General features: G+C 42.6%; 1 protein-coding gene across 2 annotated transcripts in view; it reads left to right on the top strand.

The window, feature by feature from the left end:
- Pcsk5 (proprotein convertase subtilisin/kexin type 5) overlaps nt 1-23,576 on the top strand; it is a 426,655-nt gene that overhangs the window by 200,040 nt on the left and 203,039 nt on the right. For both annotated transcript variants that reach the window (XM_051146218.1, XM_051146217.1), the window contains exon 9: nt 9,185-9,285. In XM_051146218.1, the coding sequence (XP_051002175.1) occupies nt 9,185-9,285 (101 nt within the window). The remainder of the gene's footprint in view (nt 1-9,184; nt 9,286-23,576) is intronic.

Genomic DNA, 23,576 nt, shown 5'->3' with positions numbered 1-23,576 from the left:
TGACCTAGCCAGTCCTGTTGTTCCCAGTGGCATCATTGCTTCGGGCAGAGTACTGATCAGTCTCATAAATGCCTTCTCTAAAAGAAACTTAGAGTGTGATGGACAATGTATCAAAGCAGGAGGAAGTGAGCCCCACATCCCTAACGGAACACATCACATGATGTAGCCTGAATGACCTCAGAATCATGAGGATGAGGTTCCTTCCCTAGACCTTTTTCCTGGGTACCATTGTGTTGGTAATAGCTCAACAGCTGTTGTGACCGGAAAACACAACCATACAGAAGGATGTGCCATTCTGTAGTCAGGGAGAGAGATTGGGGCAGATCCTGGACACAATGACTGAATGTCAGCTTCCTTCCATGGGATCATATACTTCATTGTCCCTTTACTGACCAGATGCACATTTAAATCTTCCTTATGTCTACTTTGTGTTAGTTCTCTTTCTAAAAGGAAATTTCCCTTTACTAAGTATTATACATTTGAGCTGGATGTGGTGGGGCACGTCTTTATCAACACTCGAAAGGCAGAGGCAAAAGGATCTCTGTAAGTTTGAGGCCAGCCTTGTCTACAGAGTGAGTTTTAGGACAGCCAGGGCTACCCAGAGAAACTCTGTTTTGAAAAACCAAACAACAACAACAGAAGAATTATAAATTTACTATTTTGTTTATATCATGATGTCTTCAGACTAAGGGTAAAAGAAATAACTCAGGCGTTTCCTAATGGACCTAACTGGTATCTCATCACACTAGTTGAGACCAGCTAGTTGTTAGGGGCATAACATCTTCTTATATAAAATCAAGGGGTTAATTCTAGATTACAGTATTTCTGTAAAAAGACACAATTTTACAGTGGCATTAGTTTCTCATTTCAAAGGCCAAAAACATGCTCACCTCTGTATTTTCTCCTTTCCTCTTTCTATTTCTTCAACTCTTTTCTTTTCTTTTTCTTTTTCTTTCCTGTCTATACCCCCTAAATTCCCTGCAATGGAGGAAGAAATTTGGAAACTTTTTGAATTCACTGCCTGACTTCATATTGCTTACCTTGTGCTAATCCATCCACTCAGTCTTGACCTCCTCAACAGTAAAATTGAGGTGACACCCACATAGTCTCTGAGATTCCCAGGAGACAGTAAGAAACCAAAGATAGTGACAGCCTGGGTGTGAGCGGCTGGTGTGCATGTGGCTCTGCGAGTGGCTGGCATCATTGTCCTTAGGCCTGTGCAGCCTTCTGCATCCTAGAAGGGCATCTGGTTCACAGAGGTTCTTGTTGCACCTTCATTTTTCCTATCCATAAAATCCTGTGGTCTCTTTCACCAGCCCCATAAAGAGAGCCACTGTGATCAGGAACATGTTAACAGCCTGAACATGAGTGGAATTGGCAGCAGCGTCAGATTTTTATGGTCCAGCTGACCCCCTTTCCTTCCAGATGTCAGGATGATGAATAAGCCCACAGTTTGCTCAGGACCTTGCCATCACCAGGCTTTGAACCTAGACGCCTGTGGTCCCTGGGTGATGCCTGCATCCTGTTAGTGGCATCTGTGATTGAGTGCTATAGGAGTGGCAGTGTCTTCTTTGTACTGGGCCCCTTCCCCGGCCCATTCATTTCCTTCTGTCATTTGCAGCCTCTTCAGCAAAGCACAGTTGTCATTCCTCATCCCTAAGAGCACCTTTGTGATTTGAACTGAGACAGTTGCTGAGCATCTAAGGGGATAGGAGAGATCTCTCATCTGCTTCTGGGAAAGCACTTTGTTAAATAAGCTTTACATATCTGGGACAAAAGGTCTTTTCATGATTTGCAAGCAGGAAAACCTAGGCTTGGGTTTCAAAGTAAAGCAAAGACTGCATGCCTGGGTGTCCTGCCATTACTAGTAACTCAACAGTGGGTGCTGGTGTTATATTCGCACTCATAGGCGATCAGGAAGGACTATTTGTTTGCAACAAAACCTCACTTAGCCCAAGCTGATCTCATGCTCCCTCTGCCTCAGCCTCCAACTGCTGATACAATTACAGGAATGACCTGCCACATCTGGCTAAACCCTCTTGTTGTTTGTTTGTTCATTTTTGGTTTTGGTTTTTCAATACATGGTTTCTATGTGTCACCTTAGCTGTCCAGGACTCGCTTTGTAGACCAGGCTGGCTTCGAACTTACACCGGGCCGCCTGCCTCTGCCTCCCTGAGTGCTGAGATTACAGGTGTGTGCCACTTAAAAGCTGGCTTAATCAGCTATTTTTAAGGGTTTATTTTTATTATTTTTAGTTATGTGTATTCTGAAGGGCATGTTTGTACATATTAGTGCTGGTCTCCCTGGAGGCCAGATGTGTCAGTTCCTCTGGGATCTGGAGTTACACGGAGTTGGGAACTACCTGAACTGGTTGCTGGGAGCTGTACTCAGGTCCTGTACTAGAGCGCTGTATTGTCTTAACCAATGAGCCGCATCTGCAGCCCACCCTGTCTAGCTAGTTTAAAGCCATAGCTTGAAGTAATGCTATCCTTAACATAATCGTTACATAATATTCTGCATCTTAAGTGACATACTTACAGTTGTTATAACATGTCATAGCCGGAACACTGTGGCCTTCCTAATGAGAACCTGATATATAGCACTCTGCACATGGGCTACAGCCTTTCAAGAGAACCTGGAAACCCTGTGTACAAGGATCATCTTGTTCAATTCTCAAATGACAAAACAGAAACGTAGATGGCTAGGGAAAAAATCCAGCTGGCCAGTCAGGGAGCCTAGATTCCAGCCAGGCAAAATAAAAGCCCCGAGCCCATCCGTCACCAGTGTGCCATCATGCCCCTGACACTCGTCAGGGCCACCCATTGTGGAGATATGCAGACAATGTGGCTTTGCTTACCTGGTGTTTTCTTAACAGCTGGGCACCATGCTTTACTACCTTGCCCTTCCTAATTGAATTTCTGGCCTTTTCCCTTTCCGTAAGTCCCACAGTCCGACATACAAACAGGAAGCGGCATTAACAACAGACTCCCAAGAGTGTGCCTCTGTGTGATCACAGTAGGGCTGCCATGACCATCTCTGTTGAGGAGGGTCAAACCATCTACAACAACACAGGGCTGTGTTCTCTGCAGAAGACCTCTTCCAGGGGCATCTTGCCTAGTGTTCCACTTCAGCTAGGTGTCTTTATACTTCATTCTGAGGAGGAGTGTGCCTCTGTGTTCCCGGCATTTGGGCCACTGCCCTCCACCACCCTCTGTCAGCTCTGCTTCCCCTGAGCTTAGCCTCACTTGACACTGTTGTTTACATTCTTCATTTGGTGTCTGATTTTCATGCCAGAGTGGAAACTACTTGAGAACGAAGAGTTTGTCCTCTTGGCTAGAGCTGAGAGCTGCTCCATCCATGTCCGTGTAAACATACCCATCATACACTGGGGAGCAGGTTTCCTATGTAGCTGCAGGAAGGAGGACTCGGGTCCAGGGGCATGTTCTGCTTCCTTCCTGGAAGGTAAGCATTTATCAAAATATTCACTATGGAAAATCATGACACGTGTATATGTGAAACAACCTGGACACTCAGTCCGAATTTTGTCTTTATTTTTTTTTTTACTTATTTTATTTTTTAATATATTTTATTAATTTATTCATATTACATCTCAATTTTCACCCCATCCCTTGTATCCTCCCATTCCTCCCTCCCTCCCATTTTCCTCTTACTCCCCTCCCCTAAGACTGTGACTGAGGGGGACCTCCTCCCCCTGTATATGCTCATAGGGTATCAAGTCTCTTCTTGGTAGCCTGCTATCCTTCCTCTCTGAATTTTGTCTTTAATCCTCACATTTTTGAGGCTTACCCCAAAGATCCCTTGTATAACTGAAACTCCCCAGCCACTCATAACAGAATGCTATCTTTCAGAACCTGTCCTGCCTTCAACTACCCACACCCAAGCCCTCTGTCCTGCTGATGAGGCTTTGCATTGCTTTGTGTTCCTGTTGGAAGAGGTTCTCTGAGCCACGTTTTGAGTAACAGGCATTCTACACACTTATCCTTATGTTATTTTACTTAGATGTGTTCAAAACACACATGCTGCCTGGCGGATCTTAGGGATGGCCACGGGCCAACTCCAGACACAGGGATTACCCCCACTGCTCTTAAAGCATCTAAGCAGTCACATTCCTTGTGCAGAGGCGCCCTGCTCTCTGGCTCCCTCCTGCACCCCATCATATTTCAAATGCAGTCACTGTTGAGCTCAGATCCTTCCCTGTCATCTTGACTCCTTTGAGTTTAGAAAACCTTATTCTTTTTTCAAGACTAAAGAGATAGAAAAGCAAGTCCAAATGTGTTCAGTAGTTTGACCTACACTCTCCTCAGAATGTAACAAATCCTAAAGGAAAGTATGCTGGCTGTACACACTTTTTGGCAGGCTGGGGCACCAAGCCTGTGCTGCCATCACTGAGGTCCTGGCTGGAGGTCTGATTCTGTTGCTCCTCTTCTCATGGAGGACTGCACTCTAAAACTCTGCTTTTTCTTACATTGCTTGTTCAGGATTTAATGTCTGGCCCGCTGACTAACTGCTTTGCTGCTGTGCATCCTGGAACACATGCAGGAGCCTCACTGACCTCCCTTCACTTCACTGTTAGTAACACCATACCTTCCTTGCAAACGTCCTGTGGCTGTGTGGAGTGTTCTACACTTGACCATAGTCCTTCCCTCAGCACCAGTTGCTCGTGGTGGTAGTTCGATGAGAAGCCCTGAGGTGGGAGGTGGGAGGTTAATGGCTACACTTTAATCCTTCGACTGTAAATTAGTCCATGCATAACTGTTGCAGGTTGATTAGAAGTTTCTTGCAGTCCTGGTTGAACAGTCAAAAAAGAAGTGACCTTAAAGGATTTCTAAACAAATGGAGAAGATCAGAGTATAAAACGAAGGGAATCTAAGAGAGCTTAAAGCAAGAAATTCAACTTTGTAAAGAAATACTTTTTTAAAAAAGAAAGAAAGAAATACTTGCTCTCTCTTACTCCCTCTTCCCCTCATTTCCTTCTGTGTCTCTGTCTCTCTCTGGGGTGCCACCCTTTAGTGTCCCCCCCCATGCCCATTGAACAAACTCATCTAATACCATCTAATATCACACACACACAAAGAAATACTTGCTTCTCTTGCAATATGGAACTCAGCTGTACATTATGATGGTATAGACAGGACTCCTGTTTGGAGAAACAGTTTCATGCCTTGTACCCCACATTTCTATGTTCTCTTAGCATTATGGGAATAGTGTTTTATAGTGCTCGTTCCTTCTCCATGAATTCCACACCCATCTTGGTGACATCTATGGACACAGAAATCATTCCATGACCCTCATTTCTTTTCATGTCCTTGTGCTTAGTAACAAGCTGCTCCTGGCTCACTTTTTCTGCCCTTCAACCTGAGCGCTGCGACTAAAACTGCTCAACTAAGACATTTCCAACCCATAGCCAAGTCAGCGCTAGGAACAAATCCGGCCAAATGGACAGCAAAATCATTCCATGTTTTTTTTTTTTAAATATCTTTTCAGTTTCTCTTGTAACAGGTATGAGGCAATATGACACCTTCAAAATAAAAAGGATCTCAGGGCCTTGGGGAAAGAGGACACACTTGCTGGAGGTTGCTGTAAACACTTGTCACATAGGGCCCAGGTCAATCTGTGCTGAGAGTCCCTGGAGAATGGTACCAATGGGCAACAATCAAAAGCCCAATCAGCCACAGTAATGAGCTGTGACGTATTCGGAAATAAAAGCCTAGTGAGAGGAGCTGGTTCTCCTCAAGGATCCTGGCTCGAGCTGAACAATACCCTGCCTGGCTCACCCAGAAAAGATGACATCCCCAGCTTTGTGGAGTCCAATATTCCATCTGCTACTGATCCTCTGAGGCTGGAAATCTAATTTGCCCATCAGGGTAGCTTTGATCTGCTCGGGGCCCGCGTCCTCTCCAGTTTCCTTCTCGCTGATGGACGCAAACGATATTCTCTTGAGCAACTTGAGTTCTTTGGATACAAATTCTGTTTCTGATTTGGGTGGTGAATTGAGGGAATTTGGAGCATGCGAGACTGCCACCGGGATTGAGACCAAATTCTGAGACACTCTCGAGGGAGTCTGAAGTCAGAGCGCATCCGCCCTGTGTTGTGGGCTGCACACTGGATGCCACTTTCCTTTGGCGGGTGCTCTGGCAGATCCTACAGGTCTGTTTCTGGAGTCTTGTGATAAGTGGGGTTACCCCAGGTGGCTCCAGTTGTGAACCATCATTTTTCTTCCAGGTTGCTCATTCCATAATGATCTTTGATCTCCGCCACCCCCGCCCCCCCGCCCCCCCGCAGATAGACATAAATATTCTCTGGTAGCCTAGCTTCCTTTAGTGGTGCGAACCTTACCTGAGCTGCTCTTGGTAATTTATGCCTGACATCTTCTCCTCCGCTGACAGTAGCTTCCCTGGAAGTGACCCAGCTGGAATTCCACTTACAGCAGAGAAGGGAGGGAGATGTTTTTGTTCCTTTTCTTCCCCTGAATCTTTTAACTTCGGAATCCCATCACCTTCCTGCTCCATGCTTCTCCAACTCATTCAGTTCAAATGACTGAAATCTGTGACAGTACAATGGTGGCTTGAGTTCCACGCAGAGTTGTCACAATTGATAGCATTTGCCACGCCACTGGTGTCTCTATGTGACGGTGCTAGGTAGCTTTTTTATATAAGCACGTGGTATATGTTTACATGCCTGCTGTCTACAAAATGAGGAGACATGTTTGTGCTGTTGACCTGACATCCAAAGCTACTTCTCGTTCATGTTTGGCCAGAGCTGGTTGTTTGTGAGGTTCAAAAGTGCTGTACACACCCTCAGAATGTTTATACTGGACCCGAGTCTGCGCATTGAGAGTGTCCTGAACAGCTGAAGAATCAGTAAGGACGTGGCATAAAGAGGCTTAAATCCAGGCACAATTTATTGAAAAAAAAAATTAACGTTTGCACAAAGCAGTGTGACCAGGGGATGAGGTAAAGTAGGAAAGATGTCTCTCAAGACCATCTCTCAAAAACACAGGCACTGGAGACCCAGAAGCAAGCCATTTCTAATGGCTTCATGCCTCAGAAAATGACGATGGAGAATCCCTTCTCATTTCATGTGGGGTAGAATTGCCCTTATAGAAGTTATTTGTACCTGTGGGCATATGATGCGTGAGGGAAGGAACGGTTTTTTTTTTTTTCTTCCACCTTACATAATGTTAAGGGTCAAACTCAGTTCGCCAGGCTTGCACAGTGTTTTATCCACTGAGCTGGCTTGCCACCCACAGGAATGCCGTGGAAATCAATAATCTAGCACCCCCCCCACCACCACTTCTAGTATTATATTTGGGAGCATATAAAATCAGATTTTCAAAACACAGGAGTGTTGTGCACTCCTGTGTACAGTTAGAGCACTGCTCATCAGCCAAATGTGGATGCAAGCCCAGTGTCCATTAGTGTGTGAGTAACTGAGAAAGTACTGCACAATGGAGTCTTAGTCACCGTGTTAGAAGAAGGACACACTGCCATGTGTTACGGTAGAGATGAAGCTTCAGGACATCATGTAAGTGGATTCATCCAACCAATAGGAGACAATGCCAAGTGGCTTAACTTAGTTGAGGTGCTTAATCAAACACATCAAAACAGGGAGGACAATAATGAGGGGAGATGGAAGGCAGAGAGCAGTCATCAATTCTGAGTTTCATTTGTGCAGATGAGCTAGGTCCTAGAGATCCAGGACAGCAGTGTATAGTTAATCATACTACATACCGTAAAACGACCAGCAGGGTTAACTTATGTTATGCTTTTTCAAAACCCAGAAAGTTTCTTTACACATAGATGCACACAGTTCTATTCACCTACGTAACCATTTCTCTGTGGCCCTGCCCATTTATCTTGCCATTTCCTCTATGCACATGTCAAAGAAATGAGGAACCGATGATGGGCATGATTGGTTACAACATGCTGCTCTAGTTCCATAACAAGATGGGAAATTCTGTTCAGTTTCCTGTGGCATGGGAGAAAGTTGTAAGGGCAATTGTAGGGCCAGGGTGTCCATCTGCTTCCTACAGCAAGCTCCACTCACCTCATGGTCCTCTTGGACAAACACAGGCTGTGCTTTTTGCTGCCCGTACTCACTGTCTCGCTGCTTGGCTTCACATCAGCTCCCTCCTCTGTAATACATGGTGACACACTTGTCATCCTGCCAAAGAAAGGGTTACCGATGTCATCCAGTGACAGCACCAGGCCCACTGATTCATCTCCCCATCAAATGTAAAGTCAGTCCCAAGGGAGCAAGATGGATTCCTGCCCAGGAGGGAAGACATGTTTTTATATATCTGAGAGGTATTACAATGGCTTCTAAGGTTGTATTCTGTAGAACTTAATTTCTCTTGTTAAGGAGAATTTAAATTTAATTTTCTTTCTTAGTGAGGCAATAATGAAACGCAGACTGGGAACCATGGCCTCTGCTGGATGGTAATAGAATTCAGTCAGAGCTGAAGTGAACTGGACTCAAGCCAAGAAAATAAAATTATCTAGTTTTCACATTTTAGTTGCAAGGTAAAAATGGAGAAGTAGCAAGCAGACACTGCCTCAGCTGTGTGAGGTACAGGAGCTCCACCCTTGTTTTTCTTGTCCATGCAAAATCTTTGAAAAATACTTACCTCGTCCATGCAACATTTTTATGAGTTCTAGAAAAATCCACAAGCAAGGGCCCCTTACATGGCAGAGACATTTGCTTAAAGCCTGTCATTCTCCTAGTTATGATTTGGAAATTACATGATGCTATGTAGTTTATCCCTTCATCTCATGACACCAGGTTTGGTGTCTGGGTGTTTACTCAACATATTTAATTAGTTTAAAATGTAGGCCAATGGGAGGACTTCCATTTTAATCCAGAGTAGAACTACGGTGGAGCACACAAGGTGTGTTCACTGCAGACTTTTAATGGATACATACAGGAACTAGAGGTTCTGAGCGAACTATGGTTCCCCGTGTTCCTGTTCAGATTTTAATGAAGTCAGTTTCCAGTCAAGTTTGTTTTATATAGGCAGTTCTTTGAAAATGAATAGCCACACAAGTCTGGGAACATTGACTTTAAAATTAATGTGTAATTCTTCTCCATCCGCTTTGTAAGTAAACATCTTACTATGACCCATACTGTCCCCAGGGTCTAATTTTTTTTCACTTTTGTTTTTCAGATCACCACTGATCTAAGGCAGCGATGCACGGACAATCATACTGGGACATCAGCCTCAGCCCCCATGGCTGCTGGCATCATTGCCCTGGCCCTGGAAGCCAAGTAAGCCTCGGTCTCTCTATGTCTTCACTGGTGACAAGCCCCTACCTCTAAGAACATTCTCCCTCTCCCCATATGTGTAGTCATTAGCACAATAGCCCAGGAGATGTTTAAAATGTCAGCGATTTGCACTTTGAAACATTTTTCCCTTGGTGGGAATAATGGCTCACAGCTGTAATTCCAGCACTTAGGAGGTTGAGGCAGGGTGACTGAAGGTTTGAAACCAGTCTGGGCGACATAGCTAGTCCCAGGTTGGCATTAGATACATTACAAAGGATATATTATGAGACCCTGTCTCAAACTAACAAACAAAACACAAAACCAAATGCAAAACTTATTGAAAGAGAACGTCAGAGTCTGTCTATGCTTTAAAAAGCTGGTGGTGTGGTTCCTTCATTACAGGGTCACAGTGTTAGGTAGTTGGCTGCCACAGTCTTGTCCTATGTTCCTGTGAACCCCAGACTGGTCAGTAAAGCCTCCTTCTGGTCCCCTTCTCTGTCGCTCTGCTAGGCAGCTCAGCGTCTATGACAACAGTGCCATCACAGATGGATTCTATGGAGCAGGATGTATCAGAGTCACGTGGCAGGACCCCACAGACTAGACAAGCCATTTATCCTAGCTTTGCTCCTGGCCCATGTAAAGCCTTTTGAAGAGGCAGCATAAGCTGTTTGTATCTGACACCTCCTCTTCTCTTAAAACAAATGGACTCATTTGACATAGCTCTCTGAAAACTTTGTGCAGATTTAAAATCTCTTTGCCACAATCTCAAAACTTAAAATGTCCTGGAAACTGAAAGTTCTCTTGCAAATTTAACACCCAGATTTCTTTGATAAACTTATTTCTTCCTATTTCAGTCTGTCCTTATCCCATGCACTGTGAGGATGCTCAATATTCATGCATAAGATTATGACCCACTGGCTTGGCCCTCACTAAAGGTTTTTCAGTATACCTGCAACTAGCACCGTTTCTGAAAACAAATTTAGGAGTTCCACACAAATCTGGTCCAAGGATTTTTGTAAAAGAGTGATTTGAGGGTCTGTTCTCTGAGGCTTTCCCTGCATGGAGATATAAGAAAATAGAACTGGAGTAATGACATCAACATTTTCCAAAAGGAGACTTGCATTCCTCCCCTGGGGATGATCCAAAACCCTTCTGTCTACATGCTCCTGAGAGTGCATCCAACAGTGCTCCCTAGAGTGTGCTCTTTTCTGCCCCCTAGAGTGTGCTCTATACTGCTCTCTAGAGTGTGCTCTACAGTGCTCCCTAGAGTGTGCTCTTTACTGCTCCCTAGAGTGTGCTCTACAGTGCTCCCGAGAGTGTACTCTATACTGCTCCCTAGAGTGTGCTCTACAATGCTCCCTAGAGTGTGCTCTGTACTGCTCCCTAGAGTGTGCTCTAGAGTGCTCCCTAGAGTGTGCTCTATACTGCTCCCTAGAGTGTGCTCTACAGTGCTCCCGAGAGTGTACTCTATACTGCTCCCTAGAGTGTGCTCTGTACTGCTCCCTAGAGTGTGCTCTACAGTGCTCCCTAGAGTGTGCTCTATACTGCTCCCTAGAGTGTGCTCTACAATGCTCCCTAGAGTGTGCTCTACAGTGCTCCCTAGAGTGTGATCTACAGTGTTCCCTAGAGTGTGCTCTATACTGCTCCCTAGAGCGTGCTCTATACTGCTCCCTAGAGTGTACTCTACAATGCTCCCAAGAGTGCATCCCATAGTGCTCTCTAGAGTGTGCTCTCCAGTGCTCCCTAGCATGCAGCACTAGCAGGTGGGAGGGAAGCAATGTGAAACTGAGGAAGCTTGGGCCCAGACATTAGAGTAGGCTAGTTCATTCCCCATATGCAAATGGCTCCTTAGCATTTGTAACCACATCCTTGGTAAGGAGCCAAGAAGCAAGGTTAATGCTGCCCTAATACAGTGTGGCTGCGTCATGTAAAGCCTTTACTGAGAAGAAAGTGAAACACCGCCTCCAGGTCCTGTGCCATAGCTCTGGGTTGTCACCTGCCTTCTTCATTGAGTGAACGTGTGTTTGTGTTTGTGTGTGTGTGTGTGTATACATACATATATACGTATATGTATATATAAAAATATTTTATGTACATTTGGTGTTTAGCCTACATATATGTCTGTGTGAGGGAGCGGGATCCACTGGAACTGGAGTTACAGACAGTTGTAAGCTGTTGTGTGGGTGCTGGGAATTGAACCCCGGTCCTCTGGAAGAGTAGCCAATGCTCTTAACCACTGAGGCCTCTCTCCAGCCTTTGGGTTCTTTTTTGACAAGGCTAAATGTGAAGTGATTTTAAACACACTATCTATTAAGGTGCTGAATTTTCAGGTTTAGCAAAGAGCTGGCACTTCCCTTCTGAAATTCTGACTTAACAACTTTTCACTCAGTGCTCTGGCAACAAAAGATAGTTAAGTGGGGTTTTAACTTGCTGGACTCTAAATAGGATCTTTGAAAGAGAAGAATTCTTTTCCTGAAATTCTAGGTGGCTTCTCTGGGATATTTTCCTATCCATTAAAAACAAAACAAGACAATCAGGAATATGTCACCACCTCACTCCCACACACAAACCAGAATCTCAGACTGACTTGTCCTCCGACATCACAACTACTGCTCGACACACTATGCTGATTCTCCATTCTTTGAGAAGTTACTGTAACCCATTTTTTTCCCCAACGACAATTCTTTTAGACATCATTTAAACTAACATGCACAACCCTAGTGTTAAGACTCTGTCACCCCACTCAGTGACAAAAGGTCATTTGGAGGATAAATAAATAGCACATTAGGAGGGGCAGCTGTTTTCCTTGCTTTTCTATATTGAGGATTTTTAAACATTTGCTCCTGCCCAAATTTGCACAAGTGGCGGGTAACCTATATTCTCTAAAGACAGGTTACCTGGAAACCAGTGTACTTTAAGGAAGTGAGTTCAATCATGGCCCTACAGTAAATAGTAAATAATCAGCCTGATAAAATGAGAAGGAATGGGCCGTTCCTTGTAACTCCATTGGCTTGACCTACAAGTTAACCTTTGTCTGTAAGTGAAGCTGAAAATTACAGGAAAGATGCCTGACTTCTCTAGGAATGGATCAAGAGTGGCATTAAACTGGCATCAGAATAAGCACTGGAGTTGGCGTTCAAGTAAAAATTATCTGAAAGGAAGAAATTGTAGAGAGGAGTACAAATAATAGTGTACTGAGCCTGCAATTGCTCTCCAGCTAAGCCTGTGCTCTGCCCAGCTTGTTACCAACTTCCTGAGACCCTAGCCTTGCAATCTTCTCTCAGAAGTAGTAACCATGAGCCCTGGCATTTTGATGTGCATAAGCTGACAGTACTCCCTTGCACAAGAAGAAGCTGCAGCAGATACAACTGCTCCTCTCCAGGTGCTCAACCTACCCACTCAGCTTTTGCTAAGCAGCAAATGTCCTGAACCCTCAGGTCAGCAGGCTGCAGGCAGAGTGGTTAAGCCTTGTTTAACTGCATCCTATTACTCCTACACTGAAAAAAAAACAAAAACAAAAAGCAAAGACAAGTGTGTTCTGTCCTGGGGGGGGGGGGGGGTGGTCACTAGATTGCTGTGTTTGCTTGGCATATAGGGAGGAACATGGAGGAAAACTCAGATCCTCAGATTCCCCCAGCCTGTTTCCTCTATGTTCCTGGTACGTGCTTACCTCCTAGAGATTTGTTGAGATCACTAGGGATGTGAGTTATATTACTAATGGTACTTCTTCCATTGGCAGAAGCTGATAAGTTGAAAGTGTACAGATCTCTTATCCAAACTTAATGACCATTAAATCATGAAGTACGTTTTCTGTGACAACTCATAAGAGCTGTCATCCTAATTCTTCTGGATATGCAAACCTTGCATTGCAACAAATGTTGATGTAATAAGCCCTCATATCCTTGAGTGAAAGATCAGCTTCACTGGGCAGTGGTGGCACACACCTTTAATCCCAGTATCTGTTAGGCAGAGACAGGCAGATCTGTGAGTTCACGGCTAGCCTGGTCTACAGAGTGAATTCCAGGACAGCCAGGGCTATACAGAGAAACCCTATCACAGAGGGAGGGGTAATCAGCTTCTGAGCTGGTTGAGATGGCTCAGTGGGTAAAGGCACTTGCCATCAAACTTGAGAACTTGGGTTCAAGTCCCAGGACCCACACTGTGGAAGGAAAGAAATAACTTCTTTAAGTCGTTCACGGATTTCCACAGTCATGCTGTGGTATGTGTGTGCTCCCCAACACACATAAATATAAATAAATAAATAAATGTAATTTTTTAGAATTAACAAAAGAATAGAGAGTCACGTGTTTCATGAGTTTACATTTATAGATCCCATCAGCTATCCTTCTAAAGTTCTTGAGAAAAGGATGGCATCCATACTGGATATGTACCAACATGTTTTCCCTGTCATTACTCTCTATGCAGTACAATTCAGCAACATCTGGTTGGCATCTAGGCATTAGGTATAATCTAAAGATGAATGTAGCATGTGTAGGTGTGCCAAGATTATTTGTAACACTGCGGCCATTTTCCAGCTGTACTTGATCATCTGTGGGCTCTGAGATTTGACAAGGTCATGAGGCCAGTGCCCCGCAAATACCCAGAGTCGATGGGTTCCCTTCCCGAGAGTGGATGGATGGTTCTCACTCCTCTATCCTTCTCTTCTCTTTTCTTCTCTTTATGAACCTTGTCTTTTGGTTAATTAGGTGATTTAAACTTCAACAAGGCATGAACAAGTCTGAGCTAAATGAAAAACACCATCAACTTAAAGGGGAGAAAAACTAACTTTTATGTTAGAGCATTCTCAACACATTTATTGTGTCACAACATTTATAGTATGCCAGTGTTTGAGATCTTGTAGATTTTAAAACAACTTCATGGTTTTTCATCTGATAGAATAGGTAATGCAGAGTCAGTAGTTACTAGGAAACTAATTGCTGTGGAGGCTATTATTAAAAATTATACACTGTCATGGAGTAAAGCTGTAGATGTTCGGCTAGAACCAGGATTGTGGGGAGTGACCCTCTCCTTCTGGTGAGTGATGAACATGCAGCTGGTGTCAGCTAAGCAGTGTTTGCTGGCAACACATCTGCATCTAGCGCTCACTGTTCGCCCAGTGAACACCAGTGTTTTAGACTGAGAGGATGATGCCAGCTAAGCAGTGCCGGATGGCACCACATCTGTAGGCATCTGCATCTAGAGAGCTAAGCAGTGCCGGATGGCACCACATCTGTAGGCATCTCCATCTAGAGAGCTAAGCAGTGCCGGATGGCACCACATCTGTAGGCATCTGCATCTAGAGAGCTAAGCAGTGCCGGATGGCACCACATCTGTAGGCATCTGCATCTAGAGAGCTAAGCAGTGCTGGATGGCACCACATCTGTAGGCATCTGCATCTAGAGAGCTAAGCAGTGCCGAATGGCACCACATCTGTAGGCATCTGCATCTAGAGAGCTAAGCAGTGCCGGATGGCACCACATCTGTAGGCATCTGCATCTAGAGAGCTAGACTCAGAGGTCAGACAGCGAAAGGAGAGTGATAGAAAATGATGTTTCCTGTAAAACAGTTTATAGAGTTAAAAGAACTGACATTCAGAAAAGTAGATGCTTGGATCAGTGTGCCATGTTTTGATGTTAACCTTCCGGATCTGAGACTGCAGTTTCTAGAGCGGAAAAGTAAACTGTCAACATTAGCTCACGAGATTCAAAAGTTGAGCTCCCCACTGCAAAGGATCCTTCATTGGAAGAGTGGAAGATATACAGTCAGCAATCAAGAAATGTGAACCTACCTAATGAATGATAAGCAAGAGGGACTGAGTCAGGTAGGAACTTCTGAAATTCTTTATGGCTAGCAAGACTCTTCCACAAGGGTTTAAATTGTCTGAAAGCCTTTTCCTCAAATTTCACTTGAAGAAAGCTTAGCAGGCTAAGAAAAAAAAGTTATTTTGACAAAAACCTAATACATGTAAATTTAAACTTAGAGAATAAACAAGTAAGTTCTCTAGAAATATGCCTGGTACATATTAAATCTTGGCCGCTCTAGTGCCTCGTAAACACACTTGTACACATCACACATTGCCAAATGGGTTCATCCACTTTCTTGTTATTTTTTGTTTTTTATCTCCTATTTCCACAGCTTCGTAGAATGTGTCATATAGGTGCATATGAAACATATACAGACTATAGAATATTCTTGATTGTTTGGATAATCGTTGTGGTATTAATATGTTCATATGTAATACTTTCCAATTGAAACTTAAACTCATTGGGAATAAAAATTATCATTTATAATCTTTATTTATGTTTAGATACAATTATATTCAACACTAGGAAAAACCTTAATGCACTATAGTATATCCAAAGAGAATTATGTAGGATGTAATTGAATTTTTTTTTTATAAGCCACTAGCTAAGAAAAAGCTAAAATACCAGCATGGAAGCAAATGTTCACTGGCAGATATACACGATTCATTCATGAAAGCTAAAAAACAAATTACTCTTGCAGGAATGACTGTGGGTGGCATAAGACATGGTTAAAAATAGAAATAGTTAGCTTGATGATTCAAGCTGGGCAGCGCTCTCTTTTGTATTCTCTTTGACACCTAAGCATGCCATCTTTAACAAGGTTGATTCTTAACACAGATTCATCTATTAAAACTATTTTTTCCTTTCTATAAGAGGACTGAGCCCTAAATCAGCTGGCAGAATTCCTTGCTTGTATCTAAGTCGTTTTCACCCTTCAGGTCCTTACATTGGTAGTTGTTAGTGACTTTTCCCACCTTTGTTTACTCTGAGCCCCCCTGTGAGCTCCTAAGGGAAGTCCTTTAACCTTTGATCCTGAGTGGGAAAAACCCAGGTCCTGTCAGATCCAAGATGGCCTAAGTGAGAAGAGCTGCTGGGAAGCCAAAGGATGATTCACACCATCTGCTATGGCTTTGAAATAAAGTTCAGAATAGTCTTTTCTCAAGAGATTAAACAAGCTGCAATGTTTGCAATTTGAAAAGCCTAGGCATGCAGGTTTTCTGTAGCTCTGTCTTCTCAACCTCTGTGTCTTTTGCCTCACCTTTATCCTATTGATACGTAAGAAAAATGCAGTGCAGCGCCCTAAGGTATGACCCACTCATTGTAAGTTACCTGGAGCTGTTGAGAAGGTATCTGGAGTTTGTTACAAGCTAGTTCTAAGTTAAGGCTGGGAACTTCAGATTCCAACAACTGAACATCATCAAGGGGGATCGTAGAAGAAGGACTTGATAGCCACAAGCATTGCTAAATACCAGGATTAGCATCTGGGCAGTGATATCCTGTAACCAATCGTATCTTCTTTTTTGTTGTCATCTTAATTAAAAACACATTTCACTGTTAACTGTTCCATTGAGAATTGTCCCAAGAGCCACATTAAGCCCTAAGAAATGTGCAAGTGGGTGGGAGCACAAATGTGTTGGATTATGGAGGTAGCATCACAAAAGACATGCCCACTCCTTTCAAAAGAAGAGGTCTACTTCAATTGGAACTTAGAAAATCCACGGGCAGTGAAGCATAGCCACATGTGCCCAGATTCTGTGCAGTCACAAGGGCAAGGGACCAGGCATCACATCCACCCTTCCTGGTATACATTCTTAAGAGTTTCATGTGTATTGTAATACTGCAGTTCAGACTTGGAATTCAGCTGAGGTTTCTGGCAGGAGGATAAGCGAATTAAAAGGCAATCAGGAAGGCAAAGCAGCACACATTTCAACGTGAGGCTGAGCGGACAGGGTAGGGATGTACTGTCCTGGCTCATTCCCTATAGTGAAATAATTGTAACCAGACACACGGAGCAGTTACCACAGGCCTTGTGCCAGGACTGTGAATGAAAATAGCTTTGTTATGTCTACATACACGCAGACAATACATTCTGTCCTCTAGCACTCTTCAAGTTCAAATTATATAGAAGCCAATTTTCCCTGGACTTGCCTGACTTTGTACCTTAAGTAACAGTCTCAAACAGGATGACTTCCAAAGGTGTCCATTATGACTGGAAAAGCTCTGGTCAGCAGGCTCATTCACTTGAATTATCTTGAGAGTTGGCCAAGGTTTCCATCACCTTCCCTTAGATGAGAAAACAACACTATGTTGGAGACTTGAACTGCTGCAAAGGCAGACTGAAGACAGAAAGTCCTAAGGGATTCTTACCTGCCTCTTTCTGCTTAGCTGTATCTTTTTTTTTTTTTTTTTTTTTTTTTTTGTATCTTTTGCTGTAAATACGCAATTCTTACTAATTCAATAAAATATTCAAATAAGAATGGCTCTTATTGCTATAGCAATCATCAAATCTACTCCTTGTATCACTGGTCAAATCTTGTTAAGCAATCAAACACCAAGGAAATGTTATGTTCCACATCTTATATATGTGGGAGGAAACAGATAGACTATTTAGAAGGTTCTAGATGGCTTCAATGGAGTCTGGTCAAAGTAAGGATAAAAGGCAGAGAGAGAGAGAGAGAAGTAAGTATATTTGATGTATATTTTGCAGGTATCACATTCAGGAAATGCATTAGATTATATCCTGAAGAAAAGGAAGAAAAGCAGGCTAAGGTCTAGTTGCTTTGCTGCACTTAGCCTGGTACCATTTATAGAAATAAATAGACTTTATACTTTTCCATGGGATTCTGGGAATTCTAAGAAGCATAAAACCTGGTGAGACTAGATGTCCCTGGGCTTAGATGCCTTGCAATGAGAACTATGGTAAATGTTTTGGGGAATTATTGACTGAGTTTAGTGTGCCAACCCCCACAGAAGTTATTCTGATTATTTTTTTAATCTTCAAAACATGCCTACCACTGTGTTTATAAATGTTATAAATGACTGGAAGTGTACTTTTTAAAGTGAAAAATAGTGGATATGGATTTCTTTGCATTATAAATTGCATACCCACTCCTGTGTTCTTTGAAATGCAGGATGCTAGCGATAGATTAACCTTTACAGGGGTACCCAGTAGCATTGCTTAGGAAACCTACTAATGTCTTAATGAGTTTATAGGAAATATATAAAATGTAGTATTTCAATTAATCTCTGTGAGGTTTTGGATTTTATTTATTGCTAGGGAATTTTTATTCTTGGTGGTACCTATGGTTAGTCTCTAGTGACTAGAAGTATAATTTTTCTTGGGTCCATTGCTTTACACCATTGCTTACTACTTACTTAATTTCAGCAAAATCTTTGAAAGATGTCCCTATGATGCTCACCCCGTGGCTTCATCAAACATTTCTGAGGACTCTATCCCTGTGATGCTCACCCCCTCACTTCACCAAGCATCTCTGAGGACTCTATCCCTGTAATGCTCACCCCCTAGCTTTACCAAGCATCTCTGAGGACTCTATCCATGTGATGCTCACCCCCTAGCTTCACCAAGCATCTCTCAGGACTCCATCCCTGTGATGCTCACCCCGTAGCTTCACCAATCATCTCTCAGGACTCCATCCCTGTGATGCTCACCCCGTAGCTTCACCAAGCATCTGTGAGGACTCTATCCCTGTGATGCTCACCCCATAGCTTCACCAAGCATCTGTGAGGACTCTATCCCTGTGATGCTCACCCCGTAGCTTCACCAAGCATCTCTGAGGACTCTATCCCTGTGATGCTCACCCCGTAGCTTCACCAATCATCTCTGAGGACTCTATCCCTGTGATGCTCACCCCCTCGCTTCACCAAGCATCTCTGCGGACTCCATCCCTGTGATGCTCACCCCGTAGCTTCACCAAGCATCTGTGAGGACTCTATTCCTGTGATGCTCACCCCATAGCATTACCAAGCATCTCTCAGGACTCTATCTTGAAACCCAGTTACACTTTAGCTCTGTGTCTGCACCAGGAGCTCTTAGGATGAAGTATAATTTTTGTTGATTTAGTTTGATTTTAAATTTTTGGGAATTTAATATAGAAGTACTGTATTTGCATCATTTCCACTTCCTCACTTCTCCCCTCCAACTCCCCAGATCCCTTGGCTATTGAAATCTATTTGTCACCTCTTCTGCAGTTTCCAGTAAGTCTTTGGTGTATGGGTTGTGTTGCAGATATGTCTGTCACCTTGGGCGGAGTTTTCACAGATCAAGAGGGATTTCGTTTGTTGGTTTAGAAGTTTTTGTTAGTTTGCTTTCCATTTGTTTGTTTATTTGTTATTGTTGTTGTTGTTCCTGTTGTTTTTAGGTAGATATTCTTATATCCCAGACTAGGCAATTCATTTTGTAGTCTAGGCTGGCAGCAAGCCTAGTCTCCTGGTGCTGTCCTAGATGAAAGCTGTGGATTACCATACCCAGCTCTGGGCTGATATAGCCTATATCTATACAGTTTCAGCCTATAAATTTTACAGCACTAGAATCCTCAGAGACACTTGCCAAGCTAAGGGATGAGCCGCCATAGGACTAGTAAATATGTGTTTGTTTAATTCATTCTAAACAGAATAATTGTCCATATGGACACTAGAGCTGATTTTTTTAGTAATTAGCTGACACTGTGTGTGTGTGTGTTTAATTCTCTTTTATAAAATTTTAATCATAATACTTTCTATCAATATGATAGGGGAAAGGAAAAGGAAAATAGATATGAAATACTAAAAATCATGCCATTCATATTGACATTAACAAGTCAATTATGGCATTAGCCATTTTGAAAGATCCTTACACTGCACCCACTATAATATAAACTATGATACTAGAATAGAACCCAAAACACAAATGTTTTGTGTGTGTGGCACTTCACTACTTATTACCATCTGGACTTACACTTTCAGTTCAGTGCTGTGGATTGTTCCAGTTCTTACCAAGTAGCCATATATGTGGCGTGGATGACACAGACTTTTATGTCCCAGAAGTCTTCTAATCACTGAAGACCACAGTGTACACATTATGATATACCATATGTGAGGCCAAAAGTACTTCTTGCTATTGGCCTCTCACGAGCATGCTTAGTGCAGCAAAGGGCTAACAGGCCATGAAAAATGAGCCACTCACTTCCACCGAGTGGCTCTTCTTTGCCATATGCTGAGGTTCATTCTTCATTACCAATCTTATTTCATTCCTGAAGCACCACTCCAAGACAGGTGTCATCACCTATATTGCACACATAGAAAGTGAGATTTAGAAATCCTCAGAGAGGAAGCAGAAGATCTCTAGAAAATAAACCTAAAGACATGTGACACAAGAACTCACCACCCTACCACATTGCCTGACTACTGTAAGAGCAACTGCATGAGCTGGCTGGCAAATGGCTGTTACAGCTATAAGGGCTGTGATTTGGAGGAGAAAGGGAAATTTTTTTGAGCAGGATGATTTGATTTAGAAACCTCTATAGAACAAGAAAAACTCGACATGCACTTTAAAAGTTAATGGATATGTGACTCATAATGCAAACTTCAAAGCCCACAAGATAGTTTAGATCATGTAATTGAAAGTTATTCATGGCTCATGATGATAAACTCCTATAGCTCATGAGGATAAACCACTCTAGGTGTAAGAGTCAATACACTACCCTACTAAGCAGGTATGCAGTGAATAAATGGACGACAGGGAAGAAGAGAGGAAGGGAGTAAAGGAAGGAAGGCGGGGTAGCGAGAGGAGTCAGGAAGAAAAGAAAACCTCCTTCAGTTATTTCAGAAGTGAGAACAGGGCTCAGTTCTGGAATCTGCAGGAATTAGACTACCATGCCATGAGTTTCATTTTAAGTCTGAATGTTGACTGTATAAAAAAAAATATTTGTTGAGTTGTTCTTGCTACTATAATTTTATTTATTTTAAAAGACATTTTCACAAGTCTAAAATGGTAATATGTTTTACATAGCATAGTCACAAATGTCACTGAGCATGTGTCCAGCATTGTGCTAAGAACTGGGGTACTTCTGTGCAAGCACACATCATCCATGCCGATAGTGCAGAGTGAGCAATACACATGTGGTTTTGAACCTGGCTCCTGTACACCTCTATATCTGTTAACAGATGGAAGATATTTATGCCTGGTGGAGAGAGGGAAACTAAGCCAAGCATGGTATTGTAGTACAGGGTGGTTGTGGGTTAGAGTAGAAAAAGACAAACAATGACAAAGAGTAAGGAAAGTCATAAAATAAATGATCACATCCATGCTGACTGGAGTTACAAAGTAATCCAATTTATTTTATCCTTGGCTGTCTTCATTTTTACTGGACTATTTGATGGCCACATTAACCACATTTTATCAATGTCACCTGCTCCTACTTTCCATTATGGCTAAGACTTGAAGTAAAAAGCCAGATAGAGAAGGAGAAGGAGAAGAAGAGGAGGAGGAGGAGGAGGAACAAGAAGAGGAAGAGGAACTAAAAACCAACCTGTTTATGTAGTTCAAAAACTGACCTTGTACATTAAGTCATACAAGTGTATGAAAAGACCTTATGTTTATGTCCAGTGGCCATTCTAAATACCTAAAATATTTAGAATGTAACCAGGGATGAAGAAACAGGGGAAGAAACTGAGTAAACTCTGAGGCAAGGGGGTGTGTTCTCTCCACAGCTCTCAGGGCAGCCTTCCTACAGAAGCTCTGGGAAGCCTCCACAGATGACCTCTGAGAATGTTACCCACAGACAGCTTCCTGGAGAAACTGCTTTTCACTCCAGTGCTATTAGAATGGACATTTAATGGCCTGGCTTTCTATAGCAGATGTATTCAGTTTTATCATTTTTATTGTCTTAAAACTTACAATTCCATGGGATCAAAAACCTGAAGTATAAAATAGTTGTTATCAGTTTGTCTGGGAATTCCATAGCATTGGAAGGTTGCCCAGAGAATGTCTGGTCTGTTGGGAAGCATTTTCTGAGCATGCTCCTGGAGAGCAGTAACAGAATGTACGTTGGGGAAATGTTTTTAAAGCAAGTTGTCCATTGTTGTGCCTTTTTCAGGCAAAATTTGAAGTAACCAGAAGTTACCTTGGGCCTCACATTGAAAAAACTGAGAATAAGTCTTTGAAATGCAGAATGCTGGGGCTTTATTGTGTGTGTGTGTGTGTGTGTGTGTGTGTGTGTGTGTGTGTGTGTGTACACGTGTATGTTTTCTTTGTGAATTTTTAAATTAAAATGTTCAGTTAGCACATGCAGAATTAGGTTTCATCCTGACATTTTTATACACTTGTTTTTGTCGATTCACATCCCTACTTCTTTTCCTCCATCCTCATGACCACCGCCCATGTGTCTCTCCACACACAGTGATCTCCTTTCCTGGCGTATGTGTCCTCTTGCCTCCAGCCCCTTCCTCAACGCCTCTTTTTACTCACTCATGGTCTTTTATCAAGTTTAATAATCTGTATCCCCTCCACCCCTAATTTCCCCCACTTACATATACATATAAACATTCTTAAGCTAGGATCACATATGATAGAGCATATAGGATTTTTGTCTTTTTGAATAACATAATAGAATGTTTCTCAGCTTCATGAATTTTCCTGCAAGTTTCATGTCATTTTTCTTCACAACTGATCAAGATTCCATTGTGTATATGTGCCACGTTTTTTTCTAGCACTCACTTGCTGATGGCATTGAGGCTGGCTCCATCATTTTTCTATCGTGAATAATGTAGCAATAAGCATGGGTGTGCATGTATCTCTGGCAGCATACTATATTTTGGTATATGTACATGAATAGTTGTGGAGAGTCTTCTATTTTTAACGACTCAAGAAGTCTCTGTACTACTTTCCATATGGTCTATACTAGTTTATACTCCCAATAGTGAATAAGGATTTTCCCCTGCCCAGACCCTCCCCCACTTTCATTCTTGGATTTCTTGATGTTAGCCATTCTGACCAAGAGGAAATAAAATATCAAAGTAGCTGTAATTCAGATTCCTCTGATTGCTATGGATGTTGAATACTTTTTAAGGTGTGTTTAAGTGCCATCTGTGTGTTTCACTGCTGCATGTTTTGATTGGCAGAATGTTTGGTCAAAATATTTTTAACATTCATTTTATCATAAAAATATTTTATACTTTATTGCCTTTAACTTGCTTACCTATAATTCTCCCTTCAGATCTTAGCCACTTCTTAACCCTCCTTTTTCTGATGATTATATTTTAAGTCAAGCTTTTTAACAAAATAATATTTCATCAATTAAAGACATCATGCATCTTATTGCATCACTTTTCACCTTGTTTTTTGAGACAGAGTATCTCAATGACCCTGATTGACTCACCAGTACGTCTTCAGGATCCTCCTGTCTCCAGCTCCCAGCACTGGAATTATAGGCTCTCATGGCCATGCCCAGCTTTTATGTTCAGGTACCAGGATCTGAACTCAGATCCTCTAGC

Source organism: Acomys russatus, chromosome 5 (genome assembly GCF_903995435.1).
Source record: "Acomys russatus chromosome 5, mAcoRus1.1, whole genome shotgun sequence".
Classification (NCBI taxonomy): domain Eukaryota; kingdom Metazoa; phylum Chordata; class Mammalia; order Rodentia; family Muridae; genus Acomys; species Acomys russatus.
The sequence above is the reverse complement of the archived record's forward strand: the minus strand, read 5'-3'. Positions and strand labels throughout refer to the sequence as shown.